Here is a 16,812-nt window from a genome sequence, read left to right as displayed (position 1 = left end):
ATTGTCATTACAAAATATTGCTTCTATAAATAAAATTTTATGCAACTTTATTATAACTCAGCCCTGAAGATAAAACATTGCTATTCATAAGAGCAAGGAAAAAAAAATCTAATTTAAAAATATAAGAAGTATACAGTATACATGTCCTTCTAAAGGGTTCTAATATATACCATTTTTAAATGTACTAGGCTGTAAACAAATACATTCTTAAATACATGCCTTCCACTCTTAATGATACTTTCCATTACTCTGTATAGCCGTCTGCTCTCATTTTCAAACTACCTTGCGCTTGGATTTGGAGTAATTAACAAATGCATAATATGTCTGAAATCCACCTCCTGAATGAAAAGTACAGTGATAAACTTTAGGTAATTGTGCTGTGGTACAAGAAGCTGACGTGAATGTAGTAATTTGTTTCTTAAACAGATGAAGTCTTCAGTGAACCAAAGGGCTGGTTTTCATACCTGTCCTGGTAACTAAACTTAGGAAGAAGCTTTGTGCAATAGCTGCTACTTAACTGTGTATCACACAAATGTAAAAAGTGAGTGAAGAACTAGAAAATATCTTGAAGGGCTCACTCTCCTTAGTGTTACACAAAATGCACATCTAAATAAGGTAGTGTTTGGTCCAACCACAATCTTCTACCATGAATAAAAAAATGTATTGAGGCTCTTATATACATATCAAATAGTTTGTCAGAGTAAGCCTTTTCCCAGACTGGTGATCAAACCGCTGATTCTGAATGTTCAGAAGTGAAGAGAAAACTGTATCTTGTGGAATCCTTAGCACCTGTTCAAGCAAAAACAAAACAGATTAAGGACAAATGACATAAATTATATTATATTCAAATTCCATATTAAAAATTCAGCATCTTTTTAATGCAAATTCTTTTCAATGCAAATTTCTGGCTTAAAAACTAATGCCCTACAAGCCCGTTTTCACCCTGTACTCTGATCCATCACCTTTCCTCAATCTCCCGTTCACAACTCATTTCTTTCCTGGATGTCAGAGAACTAGACTAGACCGGCATATGGCTAGGAATCAAGGAAGACAAGGACACAGAAGTTAAGAGTCCACTGTTAAACCTTCTGTTCTTTCCTTGGTCTACTATAGCAGATGAAAAGGTTCTGATCCCTTCAAAAGTCTTTTGTGCAATGGGTGTAAAATGTGATTGCTCGTGTTACATCCAAACCTGAAACTCCTTCTCAGTGTCATCCTTAGGTTGAGTGAAGAAATTAGGTAGGATAACATCTTACTGTGCCTGAAAAGATTAAACCACTTCATATTAAAAGGACAGATCTAGTGAAGGATAACTGTGGTCTGGGAGACAACCATAAAAAGTTGGGTCATATGCAAGTGTGACTTTTCCTGGATGTCCTCTATATTTAGACTAAATACACCTTTGCGGTCAAATGGCAGGTCCTCAATTCTTGCCTTAGCCTCTTCAGGTCACAGCAGTGAAGCGAACCAGGTATGCTTCCCAAGGACAATGGAGCATAGCAATAGTCACAATCCATGACATGTCTGGGTATATTTGTGTGCTGTTTATTTAATGCAGAAGGGTTTTTTTGGGGAAACTATGGAAAGGTCTTTAATGTTGAGGTAAACAGTACAGTAGGAGAGTGATCATTCCCCACAAAAAACACAGATCACAGAGTGTTGGCAATCTCAACAGAGACTGCTGCTGTAGAGAAGAATTTTCATTCTATGCTGCCAAACATTTTGCAATTCTTATCTGTTTCAGCGAAGTATATTTTTAATTTCCCTTTTCCCTGCAAAGGCTCAGGTATGATGGAATTGAGGGCAGGGTGAGGAAAGAGGAAACACCAGTCCCCGTGCTGTACTTTATACACGTATTCTAAACTTCCAGATGTGGGTTGCTTGGAAGAATCAGGAAGGGCCTCTGCTTAGTTTTCAGGACTGGATGCACCTGGTTAGCCACTGTGTGAACAGACTACTGGACTTTATGGACCCTTGGTCTGATCCAGAATGGCCTTTCTTAAGTTCTTATGAAGAATATTCTGAAGGTGAAATGGTGATGGAAGAGTCTGAGCCAAATCAGTCAATGGTGATGCCAGAGGCGTCAGAAAGACAATACACAATCCAAAGACCTGACTAGTGGGAGGACAGGCAGTTGTGAAGAAGTAGTATCCAGGCTGAAGTTCCACCACTGGGTACTTAGCCTTCTTTTCTTCAGTTCCCAAAAAGTGTGATAGTGGTACTTGGACTTAAGGTTTTATACTCCTGGCTAGCCTGCAGAAGATTCAAAGTCATGGTGTTTAAAGGGTTGGATATAAGCAAAATCGGTGGAGGCACCAAGACCAAGTAGATGGGTCTACCTGGCGCTGAGATAGTCAGTACCCTGGGCCATCAAATCTGATGCCAGCAAAGCATGCTCCCACAAGGTAATTCAAGTGAGTGTTGTGATTGTGGCAAACCTGTTCAGTGAAGTCCTGGCACTCTCCTTTGTGTACCTTTCTCAGGAAAAGAAGACATTGAGAATAGCTGTCCAAGATGGGAAGCTAGCCTCCACACTTCGGGCACTTTTTAAGTGCATACCACTGCACCATAAGTGTGCAAGATAAGGACCCAAAAAAGACAGCTAGAAAAGGGAAGAAAATAGATTTTGGGAGGGGAGCTTATAAGATGGAACAGAAAATTCCCAACAATGCTGCTTGTGTGGCAATCAAAGAAGAACTGAACAGCACAGATCCACCCCTCTAGGCATACACACCATTGCCCTCCAAAGACGGCAGAGCTGGCTATCAAAATTGTTTCAGGCTTAGCTCTAGAACACTTTGTGCGCAGAACAAAATTAATTGGTGTGCCTGTGCAGATACCACAAAAGAGGGGAAAAAAGTAAGATATGGAGTAGATTTTAGAGGGGAACACAGTATGTATCTGTTCCCTGCTGGTGCTTTGCTGGTGAGACCAGTGCTTAATTTTTAAGAAAGAAAGAAATGTGCTGGGGTTTCAACCTGTGTGGTAGAATGAGAAAGCCCACAATTTTGACTGGCCCATCCACATCAGGGAAAGTGGTAGCTGGTCGAAACTCCTGTGTGGCCACTCTGCTGCCAGTATGAATGCCTCCGCATTTGCTGTGGCCGTGACAGGGCAACACAATTTTCACCATGTGAATGCAGCCTCAGACTGAATCCAGATGGCCACTTAAAGCACTTTCTGATATCAGATTGCATTACAGGTATGTCATGGGAGTTTTCAAAACTGATCATATACATTCGTTCAATGATCTGTACACCAACTACATAAAGCAAACCAGTATTATTGGCTTGGAAGACTGATGAGATCATAGGAATATTGACTTGCTAAAGGCCACTACACTAATTCGAAAGTGCAAATGTTCTAAGGTTTTAATCGTTCACCACAACTAACTTATGAAGTTCACTGTTTTTCCCTATGGAAATGTGAACTCATCTCATAAAGGATACCAACTGTATTTTATATGATCATTCTCCTGGGTTGAAATGGAGAGTGAGTCAAAGCTGCTGATTTTAAACTCTTCAAAGTTTATTTCTTGAATGTACAAGCAAATCAGAAGCTGTTAACTCTGGATAAGTGATACTGTAATATTCCTAGAATCTTCTAGCTTGCTTGCTGTCCTTGATGAAAAATAAGTTTTGAATCATTTTTGCAGTTAGCAAAACACTTAGCTGTTGCTTACAACTGTGGGACACTAGTAAGCTGTTCTACTATAGCTGCTTTGTGTGATTTGTGAAGATCCTCATTCAAATCTATGAACTCACAAGATAGCGTTAGGCAGGTCACTATCTCTTATCTGCAATATGATACTGATTTACTTTATGTGCCAGGAAACTGCATGTTATTTTTTTCATGTACCCATGAAAACCCTAGGAGCTAACAGGGGGGAAGGGTTGCTTGGTGAGAAAAAATATCTTGAAATGGCTGTCTGGCAGGTGTGCACAAGGACCTACCGCTTTGGAAAACACGGGTAGTTTTAATTTTTAACTATTTTCCTTTGTAAGTATTTAGCGCTACAGCTTGTTTTACAGAGTAAATTAATAATTTCATACTTTAAATGGGCTACAGTATTAAATTAATTTCCCCTTACTGGAACACTTGCCTTGCAGATATTGGATGTGACCTTCATTTTAATTAAATTTACTTGCAATTAGTTACTGGCATGCTAATTCATATATTAATTAAGTGGGGTCATCTCTGTCAAATTGATAACAACTATGATAAGAACAAATCTTACATTTGATTAATATGACATATGTTTCAACCTGCAACTCTAAAATCAGATTAAAACTTTCACACATTTTTTTACTAAGGCTTTACCCAGCCACAATCACGGTCTTTCCCAAAGTCTGTTCCTCATCACAGATACTCAAGGTTTGCTTACTAAGATCCCCTTCCAGAAAAACTTTCAGCATGATGAAAATGCATCCTCTAGCAGGACAAAGGTTTTAAACAAGAAACAGTAACATGTACTGTCTGGAAGAAATTATTTTTGAATAAGTTTTAAAGCTACAAGAATACTGTCATCTGTTCCCCATAAAAACTAGATGAGGGTGAGAGGGAAAGCACAGTTCTGCACTTGCAACAGCTGTAGATTTTTAGAAATGTAAAAAATATATTTCCTAGAGTTTCTAGTCAAAGAAGTGCTAATATATATTCCCAAATTCCTTATAATTTAATTGCAGTTCAGATGTTTTGTATCAACTACGCAATAATCAAGTGCATCCTCCTATCTCTCTTCTTCAGTTAGAACACTGGAATAATAGTGCAATTCTAAACCATTATACCCTTGTAAGTCCTTAGAGGTCAGCAGGCTTAGAAGGGTATAACTCTGCTTAGGATTGCAAGCTCCCTGCAGGGAAAAAGCACATTTTTATGTACATCTACTGCCTTTTTACTCCTCAAGGATCCTGTTCACACAACAGATTAGTGCACACATCTGAGTGCTCACAGATCTCCAGAGCAGAATGAATTAAGATCTTTACGTATTCCTGTCACATCTTGATGACCCTCAGGTGGAAACAACCGAGGCATCCCTACTGTCAGGGCATGCCTGAGTCTTTCAGGAGCAAGAAGTGAGGCAGGCATAACTTTCAACAAAGTTAGCTGCACGTAGTACCCATACAAGTTTTTTCAAATATGCATTTCAGTGATGCATTCATTTCTTTTTCCAGTCCTGGTGCCTGGAAGGTTTCTATCTATGCTGAAGTCCCAGGTTCAATCCCTGGCATCTCCAGTTAAAGGGATCAGGCAAGTAGGTGATGTGAAAGACCTCTGCATGAGACCCTGGAGAGCCACTGCTGGTCTGAGTAGACAACACTGACTTTGATGGACCAAGGGTCTGATTCATGCATTCACGTGTTCTCCTATATAGTACTGACAAATAACATATTTCATATGACAAATAACAGGTTGCTTGAGCTTGGAAATAATAACCCCCTTTTATTTCTAATAGTTACTTTGAGTATAGTCATTGTGTATTTCAATCTAATGCTATTAACTATAAACATCCCAGATAAAATATTCCTTTTATTTTGCGCATACATGCATGAATTTTGCAATGTGGGTCTTAAGCTACACATGTTCTTTCTCTCACAGCATATAAACAGGACATCTTATGCATATTCCTACCAAGGCGGCTACTAGCTTGGGGAAACCAAATCTGTATGAAAAGTAGGAACATTACACCTTAATTTTCCCAGTCCGTGCAAGGAAGATTTTCCTCCTCATCTTCAGACTCTGGTGATGCCTCCTTAATCCGCCGTAGTGCTTCATGGATGCTGCGTGTCAAAGGGTCATCGTCAGGCAGAATTGTGAATGACTCTCTCATCAGGTCCTTTTGCACTTTCTTCAGTTTCACTCCTTTTCTTATCTGTGCTAGGATGTTATTGCTGTCGTCTTCATCTGGGAAAGGAGGAAGGTTTCTCTGCTCAACCTTCCTCAGGTGGAAGCTTCCACGCTTCAAAGAAGCCAATACCTCATCCATCGGTGAACTCACTGCAGTAAATCAGAGGGCTTATTTAGGGTATTTCAACATATTGTATCTTCAATTTTTTTATACTCGATGTTACAGAAATTATTTATTAAGAATGCCCTAGAAAAAGCATCACTTTCTAGAAACTACCGGGGGGGGGGGGGCACGTATTTTTACCATAGGAGGGGATATCTTTGAGTTCCCCATCATAATCTATTATACCTTGCAAGTTTTAGCCTTTAAATTATTTCTTCTAAGCATATATTTGCACTTCTCACTAAATAAACCAGCTATACAATGTGTGTGTGTGTGTGTGTGTGTGTGTGTGTGTGTGTGTGTGTGTGTGTGTGTGTGTGTGTGGAGTGCCTTCAAGTCGCAGCCGACTTATGGTGACCCCTTTTTGGGGTTTTCATGGCAAGAGACTAACAGAGGTGGTTTGCCAGTGCCTTCCTCTATACAATGTGTACACTATCATATTTGTTGCTCACCAAAAACCAAGCACAGCTATGAGCGTGCAGACTTTGTAATGTAAGGTAACCATTCCAATGTGCCAGGCGCAAATAAAAACTGTCAAGTATTACACAACTTCATTTGTATATCTCTAAAATTCTAGCAGCAAATCTACAACTTGATGTATGGAACAGTCACCCAGGAGGAGGAAGATGAAAAACAATTCAAAAATTCAGGTGAAGGCTGTTTTCTTTTCATCTGACACTCTTCCTGGTAAATATCTCAACTTCCTATGTTAACATAGTGCTTTTTTAATGTGAATGAGCTTCTTCTTAATATTCTCTGAGAGAGTTAAGTATTTTAGGAGGCCATGGCCCCTCCCACTTATGCCTCCCCATGAGCAACAGGGTAAACTGTTACTCAACTTCGTGAACAAACAAGATGCTTTTTCTTTTGCATATTTAATAAATAATTGTACAAATTAAATCATTGGATTAATTTCACTTTATTGCACAATGTTCTTGCATGAGGAGTAAAATAATCCTTCCACAAGTGGAATGGCAATCTTTGCATTAAATCCACAGCACTTTAACAGTAAGGAAATATTTAGAGCTCATTCCTGAGCCTCGATTGGACTCAGGAGGTGAAGTCACCCCACTGCCAGCATAAGAGCCTCTTATTCCATGATAAGTCCCTCTTATTCCATAAGAGGCACTTATGCTGGCGGTGAGGGCAGTTCCTGGCAGTGCAGTCTCTCTGGGACCTAAATCTCGGAAGAGGCATGTAGTGCTGGTGCGTGTGTGGGGGCATTTCCAGGGGCGGAGCTAACATTAGTCAGCTTCCACAGCACCTCCAGGCCGGGAACATCCCCTCCAATCAAGAGCGTTGCTGGGCAACGTTTTTCCTGGTGTAGCCTCCCTGTTCTCAATGGGGCAAAATTCCCCATTTTTTATTTTTCAACTTAAAAAAGGCTTTTTATTTGCCTTTCAGTGGCTGGGGAACCTCTTTGGAGGTGCCGCAGTGATGCCTCGGCTACACCGTCCCCGTCCGCCAAAAGGCAGAGGAATGAGCTGCCCGAGTATTAAAGCCCAAACTTTAGAAACAAGTGTAAATCCTGATAGACTTCCCCCCTCCCTCATGACTTTTCAAGAAGTGTTGTTCAAACACTGTTCACATTTCAAATCCATCCTCATAGCCACAAGGTCTAGAAACATTGTTTTAAAAAAATCTGGGGTTCTCAGAATGCTAATCTCTAGTCAACTAGTAACACTTTAAAAACGAAAGGTAACACACACCAAGGTAGAAGAACTAGATGCATTTCTCCAGCTTGTTCTCCATGTACTTATCTACAGTACATGGATTCTCAATAACAATATCCATACATCTAATGGTGAAGTGTGGCCCTCATCTGTGGATGTCTAAATCCGTGGATCGGAGCCACACTGACACTAAACAAATTTTCCTGCAAACTTGGGCAACTCCCCAGGTTTGCAGAAAAAATTGAAATCTTAGAATCATAGAGTTGGAAGGGACCACCAGGGTCATCTAGTCCATACACTGGGGGATTTAAACCCCCCCCAAATAAAAGATCGTTGTCTGTGCATACACAGACAATGAACTTACCTTGGTTCTGCAAAACTGGCAGCAGAGGAGTCTGGGAATTACTCCAGGCCCAGCCGCAGTGATGGAGGACTCTGGGAACCATTCCGGGCTCGGAGCAGCTCCCAGACACCAACACTGCTGCAACTGGACTCAAAGGTGAGTGGCGAGGCCTGGAGTTGCATTGGACTCAACAAGTTGCCGCCCCACAAAGTCTCATGGGGCCCCCCCCATTTGTTCTTCTTAACATGGCCTCAGAGGTATCTAAATTAACAAAATATTCAAATGCCATAATACAAATTCCCAGAATGTTGATTAATTCCACTGGCCAACATCCGAAGAGCTATTTTAGGTGTGCCAAGGACTTCAGCATGCCCAGTGGGATATTTTGTTTTGCTTTTTGTTTTAATCAGAAGTCTTCTACGTCGTACTACAAAATGCTGTGGAACTGCTGATCAAGACATACAAGTCCTCAACTCTCCTTAGTGTGTGGAACTAGTATCTAGTTCTAGTATCTAAACTCCTGGCCATTATTTTTACAGTTATTACTCAAAATCATCATCAGCATAGGAACAAACCAATCACTGTTGTTTTTTCAATTAATCATATTCAGTAGAACTACATTCAACAAACAAATTAAAAAAATAAGAACTACCTCTTCTCCTCTGAAGTCCTTCTAAATCACTGGTCTTCTTTAGCTTTTTCTTGGCACTGACTAACTGGCTGCTATCAAAGAAATGAGCTGATGGTGCAATAGTGCTCAATAGGGTTGGCTTTTCCATGCTGTCTTGTTTAATGGGGCTACTACTTTTTTCAGAGCATTGAGTAGATTGTTCCTTGGTGGGCAAAGGTGGTGGCGGTGGTGGCGGCAGCGGAGGAGGAAGTGGTGCCTCGCTGACTACATCTGGGTGAAGTTCAGCCGGAAGAGATGTAGTTTGAGAAAAGTCAGAGGTAACGCCACAGGAAGGTAAAGAGGCATTTTGAAATTCTCCTAAATTCGTGGGCTCGTGCATTTGTAAAGGTTGGATTACTTTTTCTAGCCCCACTTCTTGGGGTCTCTCATCAGTCTGGGTAGTTACTGGTAAAGACAGGGGATGATCAGCACAAGATATTGAACTGGCTGTACTTTTTCTTCTTGAGTGAGCCAGTCGGAGTCTGGTTGATTTGAGTATTACCTGACCAGGATAACGCTTAGGGGAAAGGTACAAATTAAAAATTAGGCGAGTATACAATGTACTTTTGCAACTACACATTTCATTTTAATGTTTTGCTCCGTAAAGCTTCCATAGGAAAGCAGTTCAATATTATACTACATCTAAAAATACCAGGAGGTCTATCTGAGAGGACTATAGGCACAGGCATACGGAGATAAACATTGGATCAATTTCTTCTCAAACTGGAAACCTTCAAATAATGAACTTCTCCAGAGGAAAAAGCAAAATAAGTGTATACCTCAGGAACCATTAAAGTTTAAAGGCTCTGACATGCACTTTGTATTTCTGCGGAACTAATATAACTTGCATGACAAAGAGACTTGCTAAAACTGTCTGCAAAAGCTCACATTCATGATTTACCCCAGCAAAACTGTCAGATAAACTGGGAACTGAAATATGTAATGAATGTGGGAACCTGAGCCTTAATAGTGCCCTTACGTATCTAAGATTATCTGAAGAAACCCCAGAGGCTAGAATACAAAATCTGAGATTTTTCTTTGTCCCTTTAGGAAAGCAATGGAGGCAATGCTGCCTCGGGGGCTACATGCAGGATTAACTGCCATAACTAAAAACCTAAACACATCCCTTTACAGTTCCATCAGTAAAAACTCTTTTATTAATTAGTGATAAGGTTTGCTTCACAGATTGCGTAGCAGCAACATGCTAATGCACTATTATTGTACATTTATTGGAGCACAAGCATAAAATAATGTCCACCTTCTTATAGTTACCTGCTTAAATGTTCGAAGTCTATCCAGTGTTTTCTGCCGCTCTTGACTAACCCATGAGCTTTTTCTTTCTTCCTCATCTTGCAATCGCTCTCTCTTCTGAGAACAAATTTTTTTTTAAAAAAATGTAAACCAAATACTGAAGCTAGAAGAGCAGAGCAGGATTGTGAAATGTGGATAGAATTCTTTTCCCACAGTACTGCACTGTTCCCCTTGGCTCAACGAAGCACAAGCTAAGCTTACCCTCTGCCTTTGAAAAGGCAGGAGAAAGAGCCAGATCACTGGAGAGGAAAGGACTACAAGAAAGAACAGCAGGATTCTTTCCCCAAAAAATACTTTCTACAGCACGACTATTAACATCTACAAGATGAACACTCAGATCAGCTCTAAGAATAAAAGCTGCAATGAACATGTCAAACACAGAAAGAAATCTGCCAAATACAACCAGCTTTTCTGCTGGCAAAAAAGGAATCAGGGTCCCCTCTGACCACCCAAACAGGATATTGCTGGGGATCATGCATGGACCTGCATGGACAAAAGCCATGTGGGTTGGGGTCTAGTGCGAGAAGGAGAATTGGGTAAGGCTGAGGGAAAGCTGGCTGGATCCAACCCATCCTCTTTAACAGAATTGTGCTTCATGCACGTTTAAACTATTCCTGGGATTAGTAAGATTAATTTTACCAGTAAGTAAATTTGTTTCATTTTAAAATTCTAATTAGAATTTTCAAAACAGCATCAAAAACATGCTGTTCAACATCAATCCTCCACCTTTTTCTTTTCTTATTGATCAATTTGCATTTCATTTCACATTTAGTTAGATGAATCAATCAAAACAGTAATGAATGTCTAAAACATTACTACTTGATTGGAAAAAAACAGCATATTTATGTGATAACAGTACTTTCTCCATTTTAATATGAGGCTTTGTACAGGCAGTCAATAAGATTCTTCTTTAAAAACCAATACGAAAATCCAGACCACTGAAGACTGACTTACCAAAATTATAATTGTTTTGACTGTATTAGATTATTGTGCAACTTTTCAGACAGTGTGTTAGATCAACAGTCTCTCTTTCACAAGTACAAGGGCATCTCTGCTCACACAATTTTCACTGATTTCTTTTTCCACTGCAGTACACCCACCTTTCATCCTACATTGACCGTGTGTGCATAGAAGGCGCAAAAAGTGTTCCTGCATTCCTCTCCATTACAACAACCCTTCCAACACAGAGTATGCTCATTCCTGGGGTCACAGGATCCAGGCAGAGGAATAACTCTGCAGGCTGGGGCACTGCAGTGAGGAGTGAGAAGGGAATGACGTTGCCCCTCCTTTCTCTCCCATCAGAGGAGTTGTGCTTGCAGAAGACACAAAAGGGAGGATTTCATCCTTTCCCTCTCCTCCGAAATAGTTATTCCTCTGCACAGGTCTACTGACCTCAGGAATGATTTTTCTGGGGATCAGAAGAATCAGCAGAAACATCAGCTTTCTGTCCATATTTGGTTGCTTACAGGCATTTGCTCTTGAGGGACCCTCAAACCCTAAGAGCTGCTTTTCAAGTAATACAAGGGCTTGCACTGGAGAGGAAATGGCAGGGAAGGTCAGTTCTTTAAACAGAGCTCTACTTGCAATCCTTCGAATCTAACCCATTTACGCTTAAACTGGTGCGCAAAACAATTAATTTCCATCAACTAAATGACAGATGTAAATTAAGCAACCACCTGGGGTGCCAAAGTCCACACACATGTTCAGTGCCTTGGGAAGTTGCTTATATTTTCAAATGTGTCCACTTTTTCAATGCATGTTTACAGGGAAAATGGGGATTCTAACCTAGGTAAGTGATAGTACCCAGAAATCTGGAGGGGGGCATTTAGTCTAAGACTGACAGGGAGCACAAGAGAATGACAGTAAAATTACTGAAACTAAAAATTAAAGTAACAAAACAGTATCTCAGTCAACAGTTGATCATTTAACCTGCTATTGCTACACTGCTCAGCACATGACACAACACAATTGGCGGATGGGTACTCTTAATTCCTTAGCTCAGCAGGAAAGCTCAGGCTAGACCTGGAAGAGGGACGGAAATAATTAACTGGAGGCTCCCTTTTAATTTTAACAGACCAAACTCACAAACTTCCCAGGATGTGCACTTGACTCCTCCTCACTTTGAAGGTGCTGTAGGGATTTTTCGTTATGTTTTGCAATGCAGATCTCCTGTAAAGACAAAGGATTATGTATGAAATATAAAGCCAAGATTAATTCAAAAAGGATTTAATAATCCTAGATCAAAGAGGCAGAAATTGATAAATTAAACAAATGAATTTATATCGTGAAATTAACATAAACTGTGTTAAATATTTTAATGCTTTACTAGGCATTTTCCATTTATTACAAAGCTTATAATACAACATAATTCTAAGTGAGGAGAGCTATAGAATATTCTAAGAGAACACAGATGAACGAGACTTCCCTTTCACTAAATAAACAGCATGTCTAAGAACACATAAATAAACTATTATGGCTTTATAAGCAGAAAAAAATAAATTGTATACATAATTACTGCAGAAATGCAGAGGAATTTTAACATTTGTTTATGCAGCTCTATACAATCTATTCATGCTATCATTTTGCACAAGCATTTTTATGCATATTTGCACTAATGACTAATTTCAGACACATTTTTGTACATTTTACACTTAAATGTATGCATTTTGCAACACAGAAGGGTACTATTGGGACCAACCTATAATAACCTTAGTATTTTTTCATCTAATTTAAAATCCTGTTTCTGTTGTATTAAATATAATGAAATCAGAGAAAAAACATGTCATAATTATGTTTGGAAGACATAATCCAATATTGGTTCGAGTGTCCCATCAAAGGGGGGGAAATCCTTAGATTCTCTTTCCCTAATTTAAGGGGTTATGTAAACCAGCAGAAATTGGAATGGCTGTTGACAAATAACAGTAAATATATTTGGGCAGATTCAACTATCCTCCAAGTAGCTTTCCCCCAACTTAAGTGGCTCTTTTCTCTTTAGGTTGGAAGAAGGCTTCCAAGCTGAACCAAAAGGGAATGTGGGGTATAAATATTTTGATATATTAATTTAAGATTTAAAAAACTTTGCTCAGTGGAGTGGTAGGATAGGGGTAGGATCCCCCTGTGACGGACAGGAGGCTGTCCTGCCCTTGAAGGGAAAAACAGCCACTCAGAAGAGCCCATAGGCATGCTGTTCCAATTTCCAATCTCCTTTCAGGAGGGGGATGGAATGGTGTATGGAAGGGTTCTGCCTGAGACAGAGGACGAGAGACAGCTCAGGTTTGGCTCAGGAAAAAGAGCAGACAGAGTGAAGGGTAGCTCTGCCTAGTAGTGTGGAAGAGTGGTTGAGCTCTACTGCTGGGACAGCATAGAGTACCCCATTTATTACGCCTGTCTATGCACCATTTTGTCTAACTCTTGGGAAAGGGCAGGCTGGTGTGGGTGGAATTCTGAGTATGTATGAGAGGATCCCACCTAGTGGCTAATCAGTAATAGCCTGTTTGCGTCTGAAAGCATTAAAGAAAATCCTAACTACTCTCTAATGCCATAACTGATTTAAATTTATGTGCCTCAGCCACGTTTCTCCTTTGTCTGCCTGGAGACCTGAGCTGCTGATCTATTCCTTGAGACTAACCTGTAAATCAGGGGTAGGGAACCTTTTTTCCGCAAAGGGCCATTTAGATATTTATAACATCATTCGCGGGCCATACAAAATTATCAACTTTAAAATTAGCGAACCAAGCCCCAAGCAGGCAGCTGCCCCAGATGACCCCCCTGGTGCAGGCAAGCAGGCAGGCATCCAACCGGTGGCACACTTGCCCACCTGGTGTAGCCGTCCAGCTGCACTCCTGCTCCGCATGGTCGGGGCCGGATTCTACAGCCGGCTCCTGCTACCTCCACCTCCAGGGGTGAAATGAGGTCACACTGGCTAAGAACTCACACACGCACACTGTGCATTCTGGCCCTGCCCCCTTTAACCCCTCCATTGTCGCCACTTCCGCCCCCAGCCCTCTTGTAGTACTCCACGGCCCTGCTCCACTCGTCCCAGGTGTTTCTCTTCTCTCCTGGCCACGTGCAGGCTCCAGAGGATCTCTTGCTATTGTCTCTGCCCACCCCCCTCCCACCGCCATCTGCTCCTTGTTCCTTTTAAATGTGAAGCTCACCCACGCAGGTTCTGCCCCCCTGCCAGTGTCTCCTCATCCTTGGCAGCCCAAACAACTGGTCTTCCAGTCAGGCTGTTTGACATTTCCTGACACAGTTCCAGCCTTGAAGGCCTGCTCTAATGGCCAGAAGGAGATTCATATTGGGATGGGAGAGAATCATCTGGTGAGTACTAACAAGCCTTATGGTTGGGATGGAATTCCTTCTTGTTGTTACCACGTACTTTCTCCCATCTTCTCTCTTTTCTCAATATGTTGAATTCCGTGTTTTCTTCACTTAATGGCTTGGCCCCACCGGTGGGTTTTCCTGGATGGAATGGTATCTGTCCATGAAGCATGACTTTCTTGCCTTATCCCCTTTCTGTCGCAGCCAAAAATGTTCCCTGAAATGCTGCTCTTTGTGGGGCATTTGGAGCTGTAACAGGAGGGAGAAGGTAATAAAGTTGTACTCCATAGGCAAAACTTGTTCTGTCTGTAGAAGCGTTTCAAGGGATCCAAGCTGTAAATATTGTTTGGATTTTCCTGTTTCTATAGAAATATGATTGGAAGCTTCGGCTGTGGGAAACCTCAATATATATATATAAATATAAATAAATAAATAAATAAATAAGAGTTGCTTTACCTTTTTGTTTCTGAGGTAGGCTTTCTTGGCTGAAATTCTCCCACGTCGTGCTTCTAGCTGCCGGACCTTCTGCTGCAATTTCTGCAATTCTTCTCTTTGCAAGTGTATAGATGTTGCCATATCCTCCTTTTCAAGCATGGCCTCCATACTCTCATATGTATCGTAATATACTACTTCGTCTCTTTTCTCTGTTAGAAAATACTAACAATTTTAATTATATTAAACACACATACATATACTCAAGCAGTCTTAGGGTAAGATCTGGAGAAACATTCAGTTGTGGAAAAAATGACATCTCAAAGAAAAACAACTGATTACTATCATAACGTCTTTCTATTTTTTTTATTATTTCTCATTTTTTCCTATGGTTAAACTCCCTCCATCCCCTTGCCCATATTGTGTACCAGAAAAATATCTTTAATAAATATATATATAAAACAAAAAACAGAATGACAGAACAGGAAAAACAGGGGGGAAATGTATTGGATAGATCTGCAAGGGGCCTGAAGGGTACCTAGCCCTGCCCAGGAAAGGAACATCCTCGCACTAACACTGATCTAGTAACAAGCAAGGTCCACCCGAAGCTCGGCTGAAACAACAAGCAGAAGCAAATAAGATGAATCAGGCTGGAAGTAACCGAGGTCAATGCTACAGAAGAACTGCTTCCCACTTAAATATGGACGGTGAGCATCCTGAAATTAACCTTGCTTAGAATTCAAGTAAAAATCCACTTCATCCACCAGAATCTCAAACTCTGGCAAACTCTAATGCTTCAGATGAAAGAAGCAAAATAATTAAGACCAGCTATTGCTGGTGTGGGGAATATGCAAAAACCTAAAGTAATCTCATTACCCAAGTTGCAGTGTGACAGTTTGTTAAAAATACAGATGTAAATGAGTATATGTCACCTGAAATAAGTCGTTTGATACTTTCAAGTTGAGCAGTTAGCAGCAGTTCTTCACACTTCAAGATTTCAAACTGCACTTCATATAACTGAAGTTGCAGATCATAATAATCAGCTTCTAGTTGGTCCAAATGTGCAATGGCTTCTGTACCACCTTGTAAACTCTGCATCTAAACAGGGCCAGGGAAAGAACAATGATGGTTACTGCCAGAACATATCTAAAAGTGGGAAACACTGAAAGTTATCATGGCTTCATATGCATCATTCAGAGCTGAATTATCCCACCATAGAAATTAAAAAAAACCATGCGAGCCTTGCTCGGAATCATCAAATTCATCAAGAGCCACGAGATGTTTATCCTGAAATATGTATCAGTCCATTATATTCCATAATTTTGTGCGGCTTCCCCACCTTTTTAAAGATCTGATAGGTGGAGATTTTTCTTCATTTTAAATGCAACTCCAGTCCCAGTTGTCTACAAGTGGACTGACAAAGAACTACTGATGTTTCTGTCTTTTTAATTTTCCTTCCCTTCTCTTTCTCAATATAATTCAGTATTTCTTGTTCACTCTCCAGAGCCACAACATTCTTGAACAGATTTTTGATCAGTTCTCTTTCCCTTAGTACTTTTGATTACAGCTTCCCCCTGAAACAAAAACAGCTTTTTCCTTTCCAAAGACAGAAATCCTACAATTATGAAGAGCCAGTTGAAGTCTCCCCATTTCCTTGGGGAAAAGAATTGATGGACAAGGACAGTGAACAGAAATTAAGCATGAAAACTAGAAAGTTCTCACAGTTATGTCAAGGAACGTACGAGGAAAGTAACAAAACTAAAGAGACGATTTCAGGGAGAAGGAAGACCTTTGCTAAACAGGACTTACTTCCGATTAAACATACAGTAGGCTCTTGTTCATGGGGACAAGGCATTACTATATTTTATGAGGAATACGGCACCATACTAAATGCCACGAGGAACAGAAATGTTCAATTTCATTTGCAGATAACTGGAAAAGGGATCCTTCAGCATATTAACAAAAAAATTGGATGGAAGCAATACAAATCTGACCTTACGAGACAAATGTTTATGCAAAGTTAGCTCTTATGCTCGCTAAGCAAGTTGGAGTC

The 16,812-nt window shown here is 40.4% G+C and overlaps 1 protein-coding gene across 1 annotated transcript in view; it reads right to left on the bottom strand.

Moving 5' to 3' along the window:
• Nucleotides 1-286: 286 nt before the first annotated feature.
• JMY (junction mediating and regulatory protein, p53 cofactor) overlaps nucleotides 287-16,812 on the bottom strand; it is a 52,769-nt gene continuing 36,243 nt past the window's right edge. The window contains exons 5-11 of the mRNA XM_056848157.1: nucleotides 15,692-15,857; nucleotides 14,784-14,971; nucleotides 12,093-12,176; nucleotides 9,969-10,064; nucleotides 8,679-9,213; nucleotides 5,689-5,997; nucleotides 287-789 (exon numbers count right to left, since the gene is read on the bottom strand). Coding sequence (XP_056704135.1) covers nucleotides 5,690-5,997; nucleotides 8,679-9,213; nucleotides 9,969-10,064; nucleotides 12,093-12,176; nucleotides 14,784-14,971; nucleotides 15,692-15,857 — 1,377 coding nt within the window. The 3' untranslated portion in view covers nucleotides 287-789; nucleotide 5,689. The remainder of the gene's footprint in view (nucleotides 790-5,688; nucleotides 5,998-8,678; nucleotides 9,214-9,968; nucleotides 10,065-12,092; nucleotides 12,177-14,783; nucleotides 14,972-15,691; nucleotides 15,858-16,812) is intronic.

The sequence above is a fragment of the Euleptes europaea genome, chromosome 4, assembly GCF_029931775.1.
Source record: "Euleptes europaea isolate rEulEur1 chromosome 4, rEulEur1.hap1, whole genome shotgun sequence".
Lineage (NCBI taxonomy): Eukaryota > Metazoa > Chordata > Lepidosauria > Squamata > Sphaerodactylidae > Euleptes > Euleptes europaea.
The sequence above is the reverse complement of the archived record's forward strand: the minus strand, read 5'-3'. Positions and strand labels throughout refer to the sequence as shown.